The 19,496-nt window shown below is 38.9% G+C and overlaps 4 protein-coding genes across 6 annotated transcripts; 1 reads left to right on the forward strand and 3 right to left on the reverse strand.

Moving 5' to 3' along the window:
- On the forward strand, positions 662-3,343 carry LOC109703524. Its single transcript, XM_020224162.1, has 3 exons — positions 662-2,498; positions 2,953-3,124; positions 3,207-3,343. The coding sequence occupies exons 1-3, from the start codon at positions 1,566-1,568 to the stop codon at positions 3,341-3,343; spliced, it is 1,242 nt and encodes a 413-aa protein (XP_020079751.1). The 5' UTR covers positions 662-1,565.
- On the reverse strand, positions 2,341-5,660 carry LOC109703511 (UDP-N-acetylglucosamine transferase subunit ALG13 homolog). 3 transcript variants are annotated; one of them, XR_002213979.1, is made up of 5 exons: positions 5,550-5,660; positions 5,185-5,432; positions 4,696-4,795; positions 3,902-4,217; positions 2,341-2,476 (listed from the first exon to the last, which is right to left on the reverse strand). XR_002213979.1 is itself a non-coding variant. In XM_020224143.1 (4 exons), the coding sequence occupies exons 2-4, from the start codon at positions 5,368-5,370 to the stop codon at positions 3,961-3,963; spliced, it is 543 nt and encodes a 180-aa protein (XP_020079732.1). In that variant the 5' UTR covers positions 5,371-5,432; positions 5,550-5,660; the 3' UTR covers positions 3,622-3,960. The 3 variants fall into 3 exon arrangements, 1 of the variants encoding a protein (XP_020079732.1); XR_002213978.1 differs by having other exon boundaries at positions 2,380-2,541; XM_020224143.1 differs by lacking the exon at positions 2,341-2,476 and having other exon boundaries at positions 3,622-4,217.
- LOC109706767 (biotin carboxylase 2, chloroplastic) lies at positions 6,126-14,523 on the reverse strand. The gene is made up of 17 exons (XM_020227742.1): positions 14,445-14,523; positions 14,257-14,311; positions 12,982-13,316; positions 12,331-12,472; positions 11,527-11,625; positions 11,356-11,412; positions 10,837-10,908; positions 10,428-10,517; positions 10,195-10,254; positions 9,808-9,993; positions 9,594-9,686; positions 9,436-9,517; positions 8,855-8,961; positions 8,609-8,684; positions 7,789-7,835; positions 7,600-7,662; positions 6,126-6,439 (listed from the first exon to the last, which is right to left on the reverse strand). Exons 2-17 carry the CDS (start codon positions 14,296-14,298, stop codon positions 6,383-6,385), a joined length of 1,608 nt encoding a protein of 535 aa, XP_020083331.1. The 5' UTR covers positions 14,299-14,311; positions 14,445-14,523; the 3' UTR covers positions 6,126-6,382.
- LOC109706879 (cytochrome P450 CYP73A100-like) lies at positions 15,684-18,141 on the reverse strand. The gene is made up of 4 exons (XM_020227895.1): positions 17,694-18,141; positions 16,901-17,403; positions 16,607-16,737; positions 15,684-16,511 (listed from the first exon to the last, which is right to left on the reverse strand). The coding sequence occupies exons 1-4, from the start codon at positions 18,054-18,056 to the stop codon at positions 15,904-15,906; spliced, it is 1,605 nt and encodes a 534-aa protein (XP_020083484.1). The 5' UTR covers positions 18,057-18,141; the 3' UTR covers positions 15,684-15,903.

A 19,496-nucleotide genomic window follows, 5' to 3' on the forward strand; every position in this document is an offset into this window, starting at 1 on the left:
AGCTCAACAACAACTCGGCCCAACCACCCATTTTAGCCCACATACCTTTTCTTTTCCCTCCACGGCAAAAAAATGCCCGAAGGCCACCTCATGTATTGAGCTTCTGTGATTCAGACCCCTCCACTTCTTTTTTCTTTTTTTAAAAAAAATTAGATTATGATACATTTTAAGTTTATTTGGCCAAAATCTCACTTGAACTCAGAAACAACCAACATTTAGGGGGATCACGATAATAGAAAGAAAAAAAAAAAGAAAAAAGAAATCAAAGTTGTAGGGGATTCCGAAATGAGCAAATATTGAGGGGTCTCCATGCATTTTTACCTATTTCTTCTTTCTTTTTTATTCAACTCGGTAGTTCCCACAATAATTTTTTTTAAAAAAAAATCAGCCAGGAAAAAGAAAGGAAAAAACTAGGATTCTTCTCTTAACATAAGATAAACATTGGGATTTATAATAAGTAAAAGAAAAAGAAAGGAAAAAACTAGGATTCTTCTCTTAACATAAGATAAACATTGGGATTTATAATAAGTAAAAGAAAAAGAAAGGAAAAAACTAAAACTGAAACATACACTCAACACTAAAATTGACGAGCTTCCACCAGAGTTTTAAAATTCGAAACCATTTAAGACCTGAAATATTGCTATCCAAAGCAAAAATAAAAATATATTGCTGTCCTGCACCACTGCACGTACGAACAAGTACAGACTCGATGATTATGGAGGATAGATAAACCAACGGTTGTCATTCAACATAACATCACAAATATTTAATTGTTATTTTTTATATTATATACAATAAAAAATTATAACCTAATTAAAAATATATTTAAGGGGTAGATAATTAAAAAAAAAACTAATACATCTTCCTAATTAATTATTAAAATATAAAATAAAGATGAACCCAACTACTACTAATAAAATCGGGCTGGTTCACCAATTTATTAGTTGAACCACACGTATGAACAAATCAAATTAAGCAAGTTTTAAGTCAGTCCAATTTGAATAGGGTATTAACTAAGCCAAACCAAGGTTTCTTTGGTTTGATCAAAAAGTAGAAAATCAAAAAGAGTGGGCAGAGCATGAATGGTCCACTAGAAGATTCTTCTTTGTAATTAGTAATCTTAAAACAAAAATTCCCTATCAAGGAAAAAAAAAGAGAAAGAAAATTTGTCCAAGGATCCTGCAATGTTGTTGTGGCGGAGCATGTGATTACAGTTGAGGATGCTCCCTTGAATCTCGTGATATATAGATAGATGGATTCAGTGGTGGGAATGAAAATAAACAGAGGTGGAGAGGAGGACGCCACTTGTTCTACTTTAAAGTTCAGACTTCATGACCTTACCATTTTCGGCATTGCTTTCAAGACGTTAAAAAGTGTTTTTATGTGCAATGAGTGATCTGGTGTAATCTAGTTTCCTCGTGAACTGAAATAAGCTTAAGTTCCACACAGTAGAAAAGAGAAGGCTTACATTACATACCTTCGCAAATTATTGCATCCAAAACTTCTGCTTGCATTCTCCCCGGCTTCAAAGTCTACTCTTTCCGTCGACGGTGGTGACCGCCACTATGACAACAACAGACGATAAATCTTCATTTGATGAACCTCTGGTCACCTCTGGCCCACTCCTGCTGAATCCATCCTATGCCCGATCCAAGTCTACTGTCCACGACGAGCTCCGTAGCTTCCGTATCTGCCTCAAGTGGTGGGCCCTCGACCACTCCTCCCCTGCCTCCATCACCCTCTCCGTTGCCACTTTCCTCTTACTCGCTCTCATCATCCCTACCGCCACCTCCCTTTTCCTCCGCCCCGCCTCTTCTCTCTCTTCAGCCTCCTGTTCTTCCTCTGTTTCCTTCAACCGGCTGGCCCAGGTCTCCGAGTCTGGCCTCGCTGCCATCTCTTTTCTCACCCTTGCAGTCTTCTTCCGGCGCTACGGCCTTCGCCAGCTCCTCTTCCTCGACAGCACCCTCCAAGACGACTCTGCCTTTGTCCGCCGTGCCTACGCCCGCGAGCTCCACCGCGCCTTCAAGCTCCTTATCTTTATCCTCCTCCCCTCCTTCTCCGTCGAGTTCGCCCACAAGATCCTCTTCTTCTCTTCTTCCTCCTTTGCCTTCTCCATGACCTTCCCAGTCTTCCTCCGGTACATGCCGTGGAACTCTATTTTCTTCCTGGCCAGTCTCATTTCATGGGTGTATCGCACAGGGGTGTTCTTGCTTGTATGTGTGCTGTTCTGCCTCACATGCGAGCTCCAGATACTAAGGTTTGAGAGTTTCTTCAAGATATTTGAGGAAACATCTGGAGACAACCAAACTTGCTCCTCAGCCGGCGCCATATTCCAGGAGCACCTAAGGATAAAGACGCAAGTTTTTAAGACAAGCCACCGGTACAGGATCTTCATTGTCGCCTGCCTCGTGACCATCACTATCAGCCAGCTGGGCGCTCTTATGCTTGTCCTCTTGTCCAAATCCAACAAGAATTTCTGCAACTCCGGCGATCTTGTGGTAAGATATCTCACTACAGAAATCCATTTGAACTATCTTGCATCTACAGGCGGCCATCAAAGCTACAAAATGTTATATTAAAGAAAATAATAAAGCTACTTGAATAACTATCAATTTCCATCAGCCACTTCCCATACGTTTCCGCCAACTTTCCCAGCATCTGTCCATCACGTAATAGCTAAACGACTCAAATGCCGCAAAAGTACTACAGACATTCAAAGGATGGATAACATCAGCGGACTAGCTGAAGGCTCAAATGACAGTCAGGTGGCTGATTAAGACAGGCAAATAGTTCACGTAGGTTTTCAGACAAATAGTTCATGTAGGTGTTCTCTTATTCTTTGACTTACTAGTTTGAGACTTTGAGTGGCCACCTACAAAACTGCTTAGTGGGTATCAGTTGCATTCCCCACCCCCTAACTAAATCATTATATGATGGATTATCTTATTGCAGGTCTGTTCTGTTGTCCAGCTAAGTGGGTTCTTGATGTGTTTAGTAGGAGCTGCGAGGATCACTCACAGAGCTCAAAGAGTCGTCTCCATCGCCAGCCGCTGGCACATGGCCCTGACCTCCATTTTATCCTCAACCCCCGACGAACAAGGTTTTGAGAGTAGACAAGCACTAGGTATTGGATCATTTCTTTCCTCCTATCAGTTAGAATGACTTGTCAGCTTTTGATCAAACACCAATATTATTACCGGTTGCAGTGACATATTTGCAGCACAATGGTGGGGGAATCACTTTGTTTGGATTTGCGCTCGACCGTGGATTGCTCCACACGATCTTCGCCTTTGAAATGACTCTAGTGCTATGGATCTTAAGCAAAGTAGTTGTTCTTGCTTAATCTCCTCTCTGTATAGTTTTAAAAAGGAACTCTTAACTAGTCATGCAACTTATTGTTTTCCTAATTTCAATAATATTCTTCAGAGTGTTGCATTTTGATTGTCTTATCCTACCAGAACATTTGCCCTATACTAAAGAGTCATAGTATCATATTGAGTTACTAATACTGATAATAAAAATAGAGACACTAATATGTTATATAAAACATATGGAGGTGGTCACAATATAATTCAGATACTGCAGAGGCGGCATGTACCAAGAAGTTATCGAGCTAGAATCAAACACAATCAGCAATTCTATAATTTAATAAAATCTCTCAATTGATTTAACAACTACCAGGAATTAACAGGCTTCCATATTGTAAATGTGTTAAAATAAAACAAACATAACTATTGTTTTTTCTGCAAAACCTTAGTGAACTGAACAAGTACTCTTAATCATCTAGGCCCTTGATTTGTGGGTTTTATATGACAAGCCAAGAGCCCAGATGATTGGAAACATCAGTTCAGGTGCACCAAGCTGTTAAACCGCAAGCAAAGGCTCATATGATTAGGAATACCTATTCGGAGCACCGCGTTGGGATTGTTTACGCCTTGTTTAGAGATAAATACTTGATCATCAATCAGTAGGGAATCCAAGGAAATTGTTGATTAACTTAGCAACAGGCAGAGCATCTCCAGGCGTATAAGGAACGAGAGATTCCAAATCCATGGCGTCGATGATCTCGCAAAGTGTCTGGGGGCGGGCGCAGAAGAGGTGCTTCTGGTCTGCAAGTTCCTCTGCTAACTCGCTCTGATGGTTGTCCATCAAATCCTCATTTACCACCACAATTAATGGCTTACCCAACCGCAATGTCTCGAATATGCTCCCTGAACCTGAAAAGCAGAAAAAAGAAAAGATAAGACAATTAACAAATTGGGGAATTCTAGTAGCATGGTTTGGAGAAAAATCTGTATCATCAGCCCAGGTATTGACAACAAGATGGAAATTATGCATTAAACTGAAAATTTTCACCGCATTACATTGTGGCCTGCCAACGAAATAACATATGGTAGGGGCAAACACTCGTCTTCCTTTCTAGGAGATGCAAAATATTACGAGTACAGCAGAAAATGGAAAAAAAAAAGACTTTCATTCGTTCGTCAAATCATGTTTGGAAATACATTTAGAGGATCGAAACTTAACAACAGAAACATTAGCTAGAGAAATGTAAGCTAATCCATTTCATCCCCAACTAATATTGTTCAAAGTGCATCTAAAATCAGAAGTCCGTTAAAGGAGGTAAAAATGCTGCCTATAAATTTTGCAAGTATGTCCAATAAAGCAAAAAAAAATAAAAATAAAAATGTAGACCTGCATGGCTGATGATAAGAGATGCTGATCGCAGAAAATCAGCAATGCTTGGTGAGAAAGTGAAATAATCCACAGCGATCGATCCATCTTCTGCTGCAACCTGTATTTCAGTATACCTATGAGACCACTTGTTTCATATATAGCATTAGAACCACAACATAATAATAATAATGGTAAATATTCGTGGTGGAAATAAGACATGTTCTCTAACTCGAAGGATCGGCAAAGACATATATGTGAGAGCCATGACATGATGGCTTTGCAAGTTTCAACCCTAACTTCACATATCCAAATTCTTTCAAGAATTAATCTTTCATGATGCCTCGATCGCAACATATTCCGCCGAAACACAGATCGAATTTACAATAACCCTAATAACACACTTACATAGCTTCTAATCACACATTTTCTCGAGCATTACATCTACTATCTCGAGCGAAAAGAAACTAACGGAGGGACAAAAAAAAAGAGGGGGGGCAACGGAGGAACCTTCGAAGGGATATAGGTTCCGCGGCCCATTTGGATGAGGAGATGGGTGAACCCCTTTCTCCACAGAGCTTCTTTGACCTTCTCCGAATCTACGGCTTCGACGAGGGCGTCGAAGCAGGTCGTCCCCACCGTCACGAACACAATCCTCCTCCTCCCAGATTCTCCATCGCCGCCGCCGCCGCCCATGTCTCGTACCGCAACGAGCGTAGCCCCAATTCACAGCAATACGACCTCGATCTCCAAATAATCTGGAAAATTAGCCGGTAATTCGGATTAAGTATGAAACCCTAATCAAATCGACAGCAAAAGAAGAAGGGGGAATTAGGGATTGGAGCGATCGAAAGATCCAAGAAGAAGCGAAACACCTCGTGGCGATTTCTCTTCTCTGGAGACCAGGAATCGATTCCGCCCTTCCTTTTCTGCTCCTCTCCTCCCTCCCAGTTAGAACGTAGAGAGAGAGAGAAAGAGAGAATACGAAAATAAGAAATTAAGAGAGAGTGGAAATGACCTTTGTATGGGCCAGATAATGGATTCACAGGTCGGGCCTAATTCAATGTTAAGTAAATTATTACAATTGCCCTTTTTAGGCCACTGAGTTATTTAAAATTAAGTTCGGCCTAATAAAAATTAACGGGGGCCTCATACTAGGCAAAAATAAGAGTCAATCAAATGGACCTGCACAGAGCCCAAACAAACATGGGCCCACTAACGGCCGACGCAGTGAATTCAAAATTTGACTCCATTCGCCTGCTAGTGAAGAGTTTTAATTGTCATTACATTGTGAATAATTTGTAATCCACCGCCTTTAGAGGAGTATATAAATTACTTTCGATTTCGTACAGTAGTGAGTAGTGGGACAACAACATCAATTGTATTAACTTAAATGAATGTTGAGTCCTCAAACAACAAAACAATAGTTCGAGTAAAGACTAACATGTCCATGCCAAAATCAATAACTACAACCATTTGCTTCTAATATAGTCATTTCATATATCTCGGCAGAGATACAAACTCTTCTAATATAGTCATTTCATATGTCTCGGCAGAGATACAAACTGGGAAGAGAAAGGAAAAATAAACAAAAAAACCAAGACCACTATTATTCTAGCATCAAAATCTTCTGCTGTGTAAGAAGATATGAATAAGAGGGCGACTGCAGTACAGAAGATTCAATTTTAGGCAGCGGGTTGGTGAAGTTCTAATTGCCGACCCCCGCAAGCTCTTTCTCCGCGGTAGATAACACCAGCTTCTGAGGCTGCAATTTGAAAGAAACTCATTATATTGAAATTTCCTCCAATAAACATGCTTGATAAATGTACTTCCCTATTTAATATGGATGCGGGTTAAAACAACATGAGAGAGCCACGCTAGGGTTGTCGGAGGGTTTAGCAGCGACTTAAAGGTACTGGGAGTTGCAAGAGGTTGGAATTATGGAATCAAGTGGAAACTGGATAGTGCTGGAGAATTCTATTGCATGGTACCACGCTAACCCCCTTCTTATTGCGACCCACCCACGATGGCTCCGAACCACTAAACACTTCCTCACCTCTGATGTCACTAGATCATCTTATCTTTATACAATACAATCTCGGGTGCCACATGAGGCCTATATGTACATTTGTATTTTCAATTAAATGCATATGGTTTGCCTAGATGCTGAGAAAGTTCTCCACACATGCAAGGTATTGCAACTTTTAAAATTAAAATTAAATGTGCAAACATCCCTCGAACAATTATACTTCTGCAAAAAGCCTCTGAATTCTTACTTTAAAATCTCCCCTCTTCATGTAGTAATACAATAAATTTTTTTTTTTTTTTTTGAGAGATAGATAGCACGCTACCCACTTCATTTATTTCATTTAGAAATAAACTTAGCTGGAAATGTGAATCAACTAGGATTCGAACTTGGATCTCGGGTACCAACCACCAAGCCCTTTGCCACTTGCTCTAGGGACGGTCGGTTTTCTAAAGATTGGTTTTCTAAAGATGTTTTATCATGTGTCTGCAACTAGTGTAGCAGAAACAACTGTAACAGCACTCTCAATGCAGCTATTAGAGCTTTATTAATGCTATAATATTCTTCTATTTTGAAGCTTTCTCCTCCTTTGATCATTACAGAAAGCAAGTTATCTTTAAGAGTGGAGTGCAAAACTAACATTGTTCAGGCGGAAGGACCTATTGCACTACAAAATCACGTTTAAGGAAGCAGATTTGAAAACAGAGGAGTTTGGTGTCCATTTTCAAAATCTTGGGCGTTCGAGAGAGACAATTATACATCCAACTATTAAGAGCTTCCTAACAACTAAAAGCACATCTATTTTGCAATTATCTTACAACTTCGAAAACATTAGAAAAGGAATGTGGTTGTCATAGACATCCAAAGACCATCAGAAAGAGGAAAAGTTAAATACTAACCGCAGCCAAATCCTTTTCGTGCTTTGGAATGAATGCAGTATCCACTATTCCATTTCTAAAGTCCTGCAATTTTCACAATAATTTGTTTTTTTTTTTAAAAAAGAGAGTTAAAGTTAAAATTTTGAAAATGGTATTTCTTTGGAAGTTAATGAGAATGAGTCTAATCTTTGTGACATCGATATTCATTACCTCAATGTCAAGAATTAACTTATGGTATTCGATGGTTGTAGGGATCCCTGTAAAGACAAAAGGTTGATCATTAGTTATAATATATATGTCTAAAGAGAGAAAATAGGATAAAATTGATCGGTAATATTTTGTTGTTAATCTATAACAGCGTATGGCCAATTCAATGCTTCATATTTTGGGAAAAAAAATTCTCAGTTTTAGTTAGTTGCAAGAATATTGAATTTCTTTAAAAGGTAAGACAGAAGGAAATAATAGNTTTCATCATGTACCTTTAAGATGTAGGATTTTTTCATATAATGTACCATTAATAACTATTATTTCCTTCTGTCTTACCTTTTAAAGAAATTCAATGCTTCATATTTTGGGAAAAAAAATTCTCAGTTTTAGTTAGTTGCAAGAATATTGAATTTCTTTAAAAGGTAAGACAGAAGGAAATAATAGTTATTAATGGTACATTATATGAAAAAATCCTACATCTTAAAGGTACATGATGAAAAATTGTTCCACTAGCACAGTGATGCAGAATATTGCATAAGTGATACTATTAAGCCAACAGAAAATAAAAGAAATACGACGAAAGAATTAGCAAACATCTCTGAAAGTATGTAAACAAGGTGGAAGTGAATTATAAATACTTGATAGATCAGAAGGTACGGAAAGTAAACAACAGAGAGAAAGAGAGCGAGAGAGAGGAAATCTGAAAGCCAAGAGCAATTTCATGAATCTTGAATAAATTATTAGCCATATTTTTCAAAAAAATTGTCAGAGAGTTCAAATACCCAAATGAAAAAAAAAAAAAAAACATCGATGGTCATCTAACCTGTGATGATAGTGTCATCAAGAGCTCTTTTCATTCGCTCTATTGCTCTCTCCCTTGTTGGCGCCCACACAATAAGCTTAAAAAAAGAAGAATTTAGAGCTTTCCACCCATAGAGCAGATTGTACAAATTAACCCACAGAAAATGCCGTGAACTGAGATATACTTAAGAAATTAATCAGAGTATACAGATGACAAGTGAGGTCGCTTAGTAGTTATACATGCTAAGCAAGAAATTAACTTGCTTACTTTTCCCAAAAGTGAGTCATAGCTTGGGGGAACCACATAGCCCGGATAAACATGACTATCCATTCTAACAAATGGACCTCCTGATGGCAAGTATGCAGTAATCTTTCCTGCAATTCTCAATAAGTATTACCATTAAGAGGGCTCTACTATTAAGAGGGCTCTAAAATAGTTGATTTAAAAAAAAAAAAACATCTTAAGTCAAGATTGAGAAGAAGACATAAAGATACTCATAGATGAATAAAGGATGTAACATAGAAAAAATATTCAAGATATATACATACATTTCGCTAAACTATCATCCACGAATTGGATGATCTCCCGACTATAGGGTAAAATTTTAAGATATTGTACTTTTAAGAGGAATATTTAGGAACTTGTATGCAAAACTCGCAATAACATATAATTAGACATCCTACACCATTATTATCATAATTATTAGTCAAGATTACTCTGAAGTTCCTGAGGAAAGGAAGTTACGGAAAAAAAAAAAATCAGAAAGAAAACAGAAAATAATAAGAAAATGCTAAAATTGGAATTTCCTAGTTTTTGAAAGTATAAACCAATAGAAAGGGAGAAAGTACCAGGTCCAGGGCGAAATCCTTTAAAAGCATCTTCGGCATTGATACGGCACTCAATTGAATGCCCTCTCAAAACAATGTCCTCCTGAGAATAGTAGTTATACTAACTTCCAACTAGAAACTTTAGTACTTAATAATGAATTTGAGAACCAAACTTGTACCTGCTTGTATGAAAGCCTCTCTCCAAGAGCCACACGAATTTGTTCCTCAATCAAATCAGTCGAAGATATCATTTCGGTTACAGGGTGCTCCACCTAATTTTCCATGCCCAAATATAAGAAACACATATATGAAGAAATAAATAGATAATATGTTCACAAATTTTAATGGCTTTGCTAGATTTGGAAACCGAGATGCAGATGAATAAATTTGTACCTGGATCCTTGTGTTCATTTCCATGAAGTAAAAGGAACCTCTTTCATCTAAGAGAAATTCCACAGTGCCAACACCAATATAACCTATGGATGCTGCTGCAGCAACTGCGGCATCACCCATAGCTTTTCGAAGTTCTGGGGTCAAGGCAGGAGAGGGAGCTTCTTCTAAAAGTTTCTGATTCCTTCTCTGCAAAAGAAATGATAGAAAGGTTTATCATCAAAAGATACACCAACAATCAATAAGTGAAAAAGCAGAGTGAGTGTAATCAGAAATGCATGTTAAGAGAATTTGTCCTATGACATCTACCAACTAATAAATTGACTGCGATCAACATACAGGAAAATTTGGAGTGGGTGTAACAAGAAAAAAGCAGTAGTGATAAGCTACCTGAATGCTACAATCACGCTCCCCAAAGTGAACGACATTTCCATACTTGTCAGCAAGAACCTATTATGAGCAAATACGATTAACATCCATTATATATCTATAAATTTTTTATTATCCGTTTCAAATTATTGTTACAATAATTATTGGGGTTTAGTTCGAGAACACAGACAGAAACTTCTCTAATATATTAATTTTTGAGCTTTTCACCGGATAAGAAAGTATGATTAGTTCACCTGAAATTCAATATGCCTTGGATTCTTGATGTACTTCTCTAAATAAACTCCATCATTACCAAATGCAGCTGCCGCTTCACTTTTTGCTTGCTGCATATAGCAGAGCGCTTCGGTCAGAAAACAATCGAAAAGGTCAAATTTCTGAAAGTTAAGAAATGTTTGGGTGGTAATGAACACTATCAACTTTGTGAATGGAATAACCAAGTATTAGTCTCCCTTTCTTCATTCATGCATTGACTAAGATCTAGCAATGTCGAAACACAAAGATGCAGTAGACCAAAGCTCAGCTAACAAGAATTTCCAACAAAATACTGTTTGAAAGATGCCACTAAATTCGTAAGGTAGGAGTGACGAGAAAGGAACTATATTAGCAAATACCATCCTAAAATGGTTTTTGCATGCTGTGTACCTGAAGAAGCTTTACGAATTCATCCGGTTCGTTAGCTAGACGCATTCCACGTCCTCCGCCACCAGCGGTTGCCTGTGAAAAATATTAAGAAGAAAATTCATAAAATGTCGAAAAATATATAAGCAAGAAGATATATTGGCAAACTAATGTTATCACTAGTTTCTGAAATATTTTTCTAATGTATAATGGCACACAAAAGTTATCTGAAAGTTGACTAGCATCATCGGAAGCAAAGAAAAAATGGGCATCCATGCTATAGAAAATTAAGCTGCAGTTCCCTATTTTTAGATTGATATTGTAAAAATTTTGGGCGTGAAGGAAAGAGATGAGAATACAAAAGCTACTAATAATATAGAAGCAAAAGATAACGTCATCATTTTCCATCGAAACTGTTAAATTTGCAACATTTGTTGATTTCTACTAGTACGAGAACTTCCCTTCAGTCATTTATTTAAAAAAAAAAAAAACTGTACAATTCCATCACCACTGTTTATACAAGGGTTAGGAACAGCTTGATACCTTGATCATCACAGGAAAACCAATCTCGTGGGCTAGCTTGACAGCCTCCTCTGTGGACTGCAAATTTCAGGTAGGATAAGTTTACAGAACTAAGAGTATAATATAGGAACTTGTACCAAGACTGCACGAAAACTTCTTATAGCAACTCCATTCTCCTAAATTTGTTATTACCTGCAATAGTCCTTCACTCCCTGGTACAGTCGGGACTCCCGCTTTCTTCATTGTTTCTCTTGCTGTAGATTTGTCACCCATAACCCTAATGCTGTCGGGCTGGGTAAGAACGAAAAAGGAAACAATTAATTTCATGTTTCAGTCTTAAGTAAAAACATTTGATCTTCAGCAAGTATTGGAACAAGAAAATAAGATTCAAAGCTTGCAGAAGAAAAAAATCTCTGAAATGGACATATCTATGCCGAAGATATCAAGACAAATTTATAGCAGCACACAATTACTATGTGTTCAAAACAGGAACTCTGCAAAAACTTTACAATTTTTTAAACAATAGAGGCAAACAGTATAACAGCAAAAACTTCAAGGTTAGCCTTGACGGTTACAATCAGAATGAATAGTACTTAAAAGGATGATTTGATAAGAGAAAAAAATCCCAAAGAAATGCTTCTCTCCCTCTTTCAATATCTTTGGAATGAATTTAACCGGAAGCAAGTGTATGGCAAACATCTATTTCAATAAAAATGTGTTTGTGAATTTCAAGCATGGGTGTGATGTCTCAAAATTTAATTAAAGCATTAAAACATCAAATGACCTGCAGGTGATAGATAGATGAAATACATTGAACTGTAAATTCGTTATACACCTCAAGGTCCAACTTACAAGATTGCAGAGTATTCAGAACTTATTTTCTCCCTTATTTCAAAATTAAATCTTTTGACAATATACAAAAGCACAAAAGTTGGTATAACTCTAGTTACCGAGAGTGATATTTCCAAAAGAGATTTGTGCATATAGGTTGCTTACATTAGGCCCGATAAAGTTGATCCCATGCTCTTTGCATATATCAACAAAACCAGCATTTTCAGCCAGGAAACCATAACCTGGATGCAACATTGTGCATCCTCGGCTAACAGCAGCTGATAAAACATTTGGAATGAACAGATACCTGTCAAAGAAAGGAATAGCTGTCAAAGAAAGGAATATCAGATAAAGCATTTTCTATGGTTTAATAAGTCATTAAAATATAGTGATACTTTTATGTATACAATTCACAACAAAGAGAGAGAGAGAGAGAGAGAGAGAGAGAGAGAGAGAGAGAGAGAGTTGAGAAGGAAAAGAAGGGCAACTATATTAAGGGCTTATTTGGCTAGGCCGGAGCTTCTATAAAAATATTGTTTGAGTAGAGTTGTTCAAAAAAGCACAGACAATATTTGTGTTAAAATCTTCACCAATAGCTACTAAGCTGCGGCAAAAGCAAAAGGTCCATGTTGGAGCTTCTGCCTTTTGAGCTCAAAAACTCATTTCAACTGCCCACTACAATCCAGGCATTATTTTTGCCAAATGCCTAACTCCTACTTATTGGGATAAACAATTTTCTCAAATAGCCAGACCAGATAGGCTCTAATTAGTTTGAATTCGCATATTTTCGCTAATAAAATGGGAAGCATCACTTACGATTGACTGCTCGGTGCTTCACCAATGCAAACAGCTTCATCTGCAAGCTTTACATGAAGTGCATCCTGATCTATTGTTGAGTGAACTGCGACACACGGAATCCCCATCTCGTGAGCAGTGCGAATCACTCGGACTGCGATTTCACCTCGATTTGCTATAAGTATCTTCTCATTCCTGCAAGTCGCACTAAGAGCGCCTCCACATTTTCTCAACCTAGTGGTCGTTCCGGAAGCTCTTTGTCTGGGAAGGCTTATCTTTAGAAAGTTTGGAGAGTTTCCCACCATCAAGCTACATTGTGAGCTCCTAATTCCTCTAGCAGGTTTGACGAATAAACCCTTTTTTCACAAAAATACCATGAATTTAGACCCACAGCAGATAAGATGACAAATAGTAAACCATAAATCACCAATCTAAGGTTACTGCAGAGAAATTCCAAAGATAAAGAATGCACTGGATGAAAATGAAGCTGCAGCTAGAAATTCCAAAGATAAAGAATGCACCGGACGAAAATGAAGCTGCAGCTATTCATGACATCATAATAAAGGACAGCAAATATTGTAATCAAAGATTTACAATTTATCAACATTTTTCCCTCTAGCCACCTAGATCCATTTCCAGCATCATTTTATGGGTTTTCTGATCTTGGATATCTAAAAGCTAATAAATTCATGAAATTAATTTATTAAGAGCAAGAACCAAGAACACAGTTAAGACAGATGAGAAAAGTTCTCAAAAGCATGACTCATAGAAATCTATAATTTTCAAGCTGACTATGTCAGGAAAAGGCCAGTTTGCAAATAACTTCACATGATAATCAAAAAATGTATATTTACCATGAATAGATGACATTATGGAAAATATAATAATAAAGACCCAATTGGAGGGGAAAGCAAAAGAAATTCAGTGCTTACATTGGCCGCCAAAGAATTCTAAGAACTAAAGGAATGATGCATCAATGTAATTTAACTTCCAATCCACGAGAAACATTTCTCACTGCTCCTTAAATCAAGTCACTTTATGCAGCACTTATGTCCAAATCAATGAAGTCTTTAAGCATTTTAACTCAAGCAGCAGAGAAACCAATAGGAGACATATACGTCTTCTTGCATGTACACCAAATCTTATACCAGATCTTTCCCCACATCGCCATTAGAAGATCTCAACCACAATAGCATGCACAATTAACTCAAATTCCAATTCACGCTCATCAAATCACTTTGCGCACCAAAACAATTAACTGAATTAGCTGAATCTGAGTAATTAAGCATCACTTACAGGGGGGGAGCAAGCGGATTTGCACACTAGCATCGCGTCCATAGTGGAACCAACCCTAAAACCATCAAAATGAGCCAAAATTTTTTTTTAAAAAAAACAAAACAAAGCATCATACTCGATCCATTTTAGCGATTAAAAACGCGATTACAGAAGAAATTAAAGGGAACTGGACGAGGCGGAGAATGAACCTGGGTAAATGGAGCGGAGAGAGAGAGAGAGAGAGAGAGAGAGAGAGCGAGAGAGAGAGGGGGGATTAAGAAGAAGAAGAAGATGAAGAAGAAGAGGGAGAGGGAGAAAGAAGAGGATCGATGGAATCGAGGGGAGGGTGAACGATGCGTGGGCTCGTTGGGAGCTCCGCCCTGTTCACTCCCGAACAAATTTTTCGGTGCACCTGGTGTTACCTCACAACCGCTGAACCGCACGAATATTTGACTGGCACATGTGTTGGTTCACGATGCTCCGGGTTTCATGCGATAATTTTCTTCTGGAAGGGGTTTATCGGCCCGGGCCGCACGATAGTCCTTAAAATGGGATATAGGCCTCCCTTTGAAGAATTTTCCAACGGACCGGGCCAATAAAGGATCCCTACCAATTAGAAATGGATAAATAACCAATAAGGAAAATTTTCAAATACCCCCGTCGTTTCGCATTTTCTCACTTTTGTACTCTGTATTTTAAAGTGTATCAAGTTAGTACTCTGTGGTTTCGCACTTTCTCACTCTAGTATCCTGTGGTTTAAAGTGTATCAAGTTAGTACTCAATTATTTTATTTTTGTATCAAGTTAGTACCCTGTGGTTTTATTTTTCTCTTTTTGTTATCCATGTCGGGATATTTTTTTCGTTAAATCAATCACAAAATTAAAACTGAAGAGTACTAAAATAAATATTCAATTAACCTAGGTATGGTATCTGATGTTTTTTTTGTATATAATTTAACGAAATATTAAACCACATGGTACTAAAGTGAGAAAGTGTGAAACCACAGGGTATTAATTTGATACACTTGAAACCACAGGGTACTAAAGTGAAAAAATGTGAAACCACATGGTACTATTTTAAACCATAGGGTACTAAAGTGAGTAAGTATGAAATCACGGAGGTGGGAGGTATTTGAAGTTTTCCCTAATAATAATAATAATAATAATAATAATGACATGTAGTTTTCGCTTTTGTAGGCGTAAACGAGTAGTTTCTGGGCTCTGCCTAATTTCGAATCAAAATATTTTTTTTAAACCAAAAATAATTAATTATTTTTTAAATCATAGCCCAGTCCAAAGATCACGGACCGGGCCGAGTCAAATCGGATCAGGTAGTAAAATCTCGGGCCATGCTATACATCACCTAAAAAATACTATCACATAATGTATAAAAATAAAAAATATACTACCACGGAAAAAGGAAAAAAAGGAAAAATAAAGGGTAAAATGTGCTTAATAAAGCTCAAGTATATATATTTGGAATGTATATATTGCCAATCCACAAGCAAATTAACGTTACACACATATGGAGATAATTAAGGAATACATGGTACTCACACTACATTCAATTGTTTAAAAACGAATGAAGTACTTGATCTGAATTATTTCTCGATCGTTTTGTTTTTAATTTGTTCCTTGTAAAATTCGAACCAGTCCAGTTCGTCCAATTTTACGCCGAAATCGGCCGAAAGGCGATGACGGAGTGCTTCGCGATGTGCAAGCTGAACTGCCCGCCCTTCTCGCTCACGTCGATCTTGTCCACGCCCGGCGGCGGCACCAGCTCGAAGTTCTTGACCAGTCGCCCGACGACGAGCCCGACGATCGGCAATGCGAGTATAATCCCGGGACAGCTCCTCCGACCGACGCCGAAAGGCAGGAACCTAAAGTCGACTTTGCCGCCCACGAGCGCATCGACGCCTTGTTCCTCCTCCAAGAACCGCTCCGGCCGGAACTCCTCCGGATTGTTCCACAGCTCAGGATTGTTCGCGAGCCACCACGCGTTGACCACGATTTTCGAGCCCTTGGGAATCGTGTACCCCCCTAACTTGGCCTCCTCCAGGTTCATGTGGGGGACCAGGAGGGGAATTGGCGAGTGCAGCCTCAGTGTTTCCTTCACGACGGCCTGTAAATACGGTAGCTTGTGCAGGTTCGACTCGGTCACGGGTTCGGCGTCGCCGAGCACATCGTCGATCTCCTTCCGAATCTTCGATTGCACCTCCGGATGGTTCACGACCTCGGCGATGGCCCACTCCATGGACCACAGTGTGGTCTCTATAGCTGCGCATCAATTCGAGTCACGTCTCATGCATGTTAGTTAACTAGCTAGCTAGTTAATTAGTCTCACATATTTAAAATTAAGTGAAATTAATTACCTGCGACGTTGATGTTCTCGACGATGTAGATCACATTCTCGGAGCTGATCTCGCCGTTCTTCTCCGCTTCGAGTACGTGATCCATGGCGCACCGCAGCTTGCTCCGACCGCCGTTTTCGGCCAAATATTTCCTGCGGTTTCAACAAGTATATATCATATATGTACATGCAATCACTCACTGCAGGGGTTATATATGATTAATTTGCAAAAGTAAAAATAAAAAAGTGATCTATAGCTAGTATTAATAACTTATAAATTAACAAATCATAGTACCGTAGTATATATAACACGTACCTTCTTTTCTCGACGTAGTTGTTGTTGAAGAAAGCTAGCCTTCTGGATTGCAGGTCCCGGCACTCGTGCAGATAACCCCTGAGGAAAGGGCGGAGGATGGGAATGAAGTCGCCGTAGTTGTATTCGAAGCTCTGCGCGAGGCGGCTGCGCTCGGAGTTGAACTTGGTGGCGGCGAGGAAGAGGGGGTCGGTGTCGGACGAGAACCGGGCGTCGAACATCATGCGGTACATGATGTTGTAGAGCATGAGCTGCAGGCGGCGCCGCAGCACCATCCCTTCCTGCTGGGCGCGGCGGTCGGCGCGCAGGTCGTCGACAACCGCGGCCATCTCCTCCTCCCACATGGGGCTGTACTGCTGCACCACCTTGTTGGTGAAGAAGGGGAGGGTCATGATCCGCCGCATCCGCCGCCAGTGCTCCCCGTACTCCGTGAACACCATGTCCTGCCCGTTCGCCGTGAAGATGTCGAACACCACGTTCCGCGGCCGCGACCCGAACTCCACTCCCTGCTCATTGTTGCAAACACTAGTGTTATTTTCTTTTCCGACATACATACGGCGGATTCCATATGCATTACTAGTTATTTTTCTTAAAATACATATCCGATTCATATCTAAATTCTGATGCATTGCTGTACATTGCTATTTAATTTTTCTTAAAATACACTGTCGAATTCCGTAAAATTTGGATAAGGACTCCGGGTCGGACCGGCGGACACGACCCGGCCCATTTTTGCCCGGGGCCAGTGTAAGACATATATATATATATATATATATATATATATATATATGTATACCTGTGTGTGGAGGACCTCAGTGGCGAGGCGCGGGTCCGACACTACCACGAGGTTGCGAACGCCGAGGCGGAGGAGGAAGACGGGGCCGTATTTCGCGGCCATGCGGGCGAGGAAGCGGTGGTTGAGGTCGTTGCCGACCTGCAGCCAGTTTCCGAAGACCGGAATCGCGGTCGGGCCCGGCGGAGTGTTGGAACCAGCATTAGCATTGCCAGAAAAGAACATGAGATAAGTGAGGGTGAATAAGAGGGGGATGAGGAGTGGAATGAATGGTTGTGATGGGAATAAGGACTTGGTTATCCACGCAAGTGCAATGGACAACAGGATGGATATGCCCACATCCTTTGTGGAGATAGCCATTTTCATCAATTAATCTCTTGCTCCAGTGTGTTTTTGGTTTTGGAATGTGTGCAATGGATAGGAAATAAGGGAGGGCGTGTGTCTATATATATATATATAACTATATATATATAGTGTATGTCATTACTATGTGTTTAGGTGAATTAATGCGTGGAGGAATATATTAAGATGGTGGAGATTCATTTGATGGTTTTGTAGGGGAAATCCATGGGCTAGAGAATGAAACAAGGCAGGGGGGAGAAAATGTGTGACAAATTTAGAGCAAATAATAATTGTAGAGGTTGGTAGAGGAGGTGGTTGGTTATGTACACAGGTCAAACTAACCTACCTCTTATGATCTGGTCATAAACCTAGTTTTGTACATTTATTCTTGGAGGAAAAGTTTGCTCTTGAGAAATTTGCTACATTATTTGGAAACTTAAATTAGGATTTCTCATGCATGAATGGCACAGCGTTGTCAAAGTTAATAAAAATTTAAAAATTTTGCAAAAGCTCAATTGCACTTCTGGTCCCCAAACTATAAGACATGTGATACTTTGATCCTTAAATTTTAGTTCTTTAATAGTAATATTTTGTTCAAAATTTTCATATTATTATTACAATTAAATTCCAAAGTCTAATTTAGTTGACTGGATAATGATATGCCACTGATAAGACAGTTATATGATACCGTTATTTTACTATAATACTGTCGCATTAGCAATATGTTACCATTCAGTCATTTGTATAATAAAATTTAATTGCAATAATTTAAAAAATTCGAGTCAAAATTTGTAACAAATTAAACTTTGACCATTAAAATCTCATGCGCTCCATTATTCGCAGCCCCAAAGTGTAATTTGGCTTTTAGCAAACTCTTCCAACTGAGAATATGTCTAATATACAACTGCAGATCATCTCTAAATAGTGCCAAATTAAGTAGCTGCCGTTCGTGAGAAGAAATATAGTACTACAGTACTGCCAAAAAAAAGTTTTTAAAAGAGTGAGCACTAAAATGCAAATGGGGCGGCTATACTTTGATAAACATCACTATCCTCTCTTAACTTCCCGTATTGGGGTGTACCTCTTCTGCGCCCACGGTTTTCTCACAAAGTGTATAGACCTTTTTGTATCACCAAACCTTAGAACTGAAGGGTTCTATTTAATAATATAATATAATACTAATATATTTTTGCACATATATTTATGACCATCCATAACAATTTAATTAACATCTATCTATTATATTAAGTGGTACCAAACTAAGGATCCTAGTGTTTCCATTGCTTTTTTGAATATGTCCACTTGTTCCAGGTGAGTGATTTATAAACGTGCGTATTTGACTTGGTCCCTTGCTTTAGTTCCACTTTTGAGCCACGGCCCACAATAGTTGGAGTTGGTGATGGGGTTAGGTCCTTTTAAAAGTTGTAGTGTAAACTTAGCTTGCCCAGTCATCTGTGGACCAAC

The sequence above is a fragment of the Ananas comosus genome, linkage group 2 (genome assembly GCF_001540865.1).
Source record: "Ananas comosus cultivar F153 linkage group 2, ASM154086v1, whole genome shotgun sequence".
Classification (NCBI taxonomy): domain Eukaryota; kingdom Viridiplantae; phylum Streptophyta; class Magnoliopsida; order Poales; family Bromeliaceae; genus Ananas; species Ananas comosus.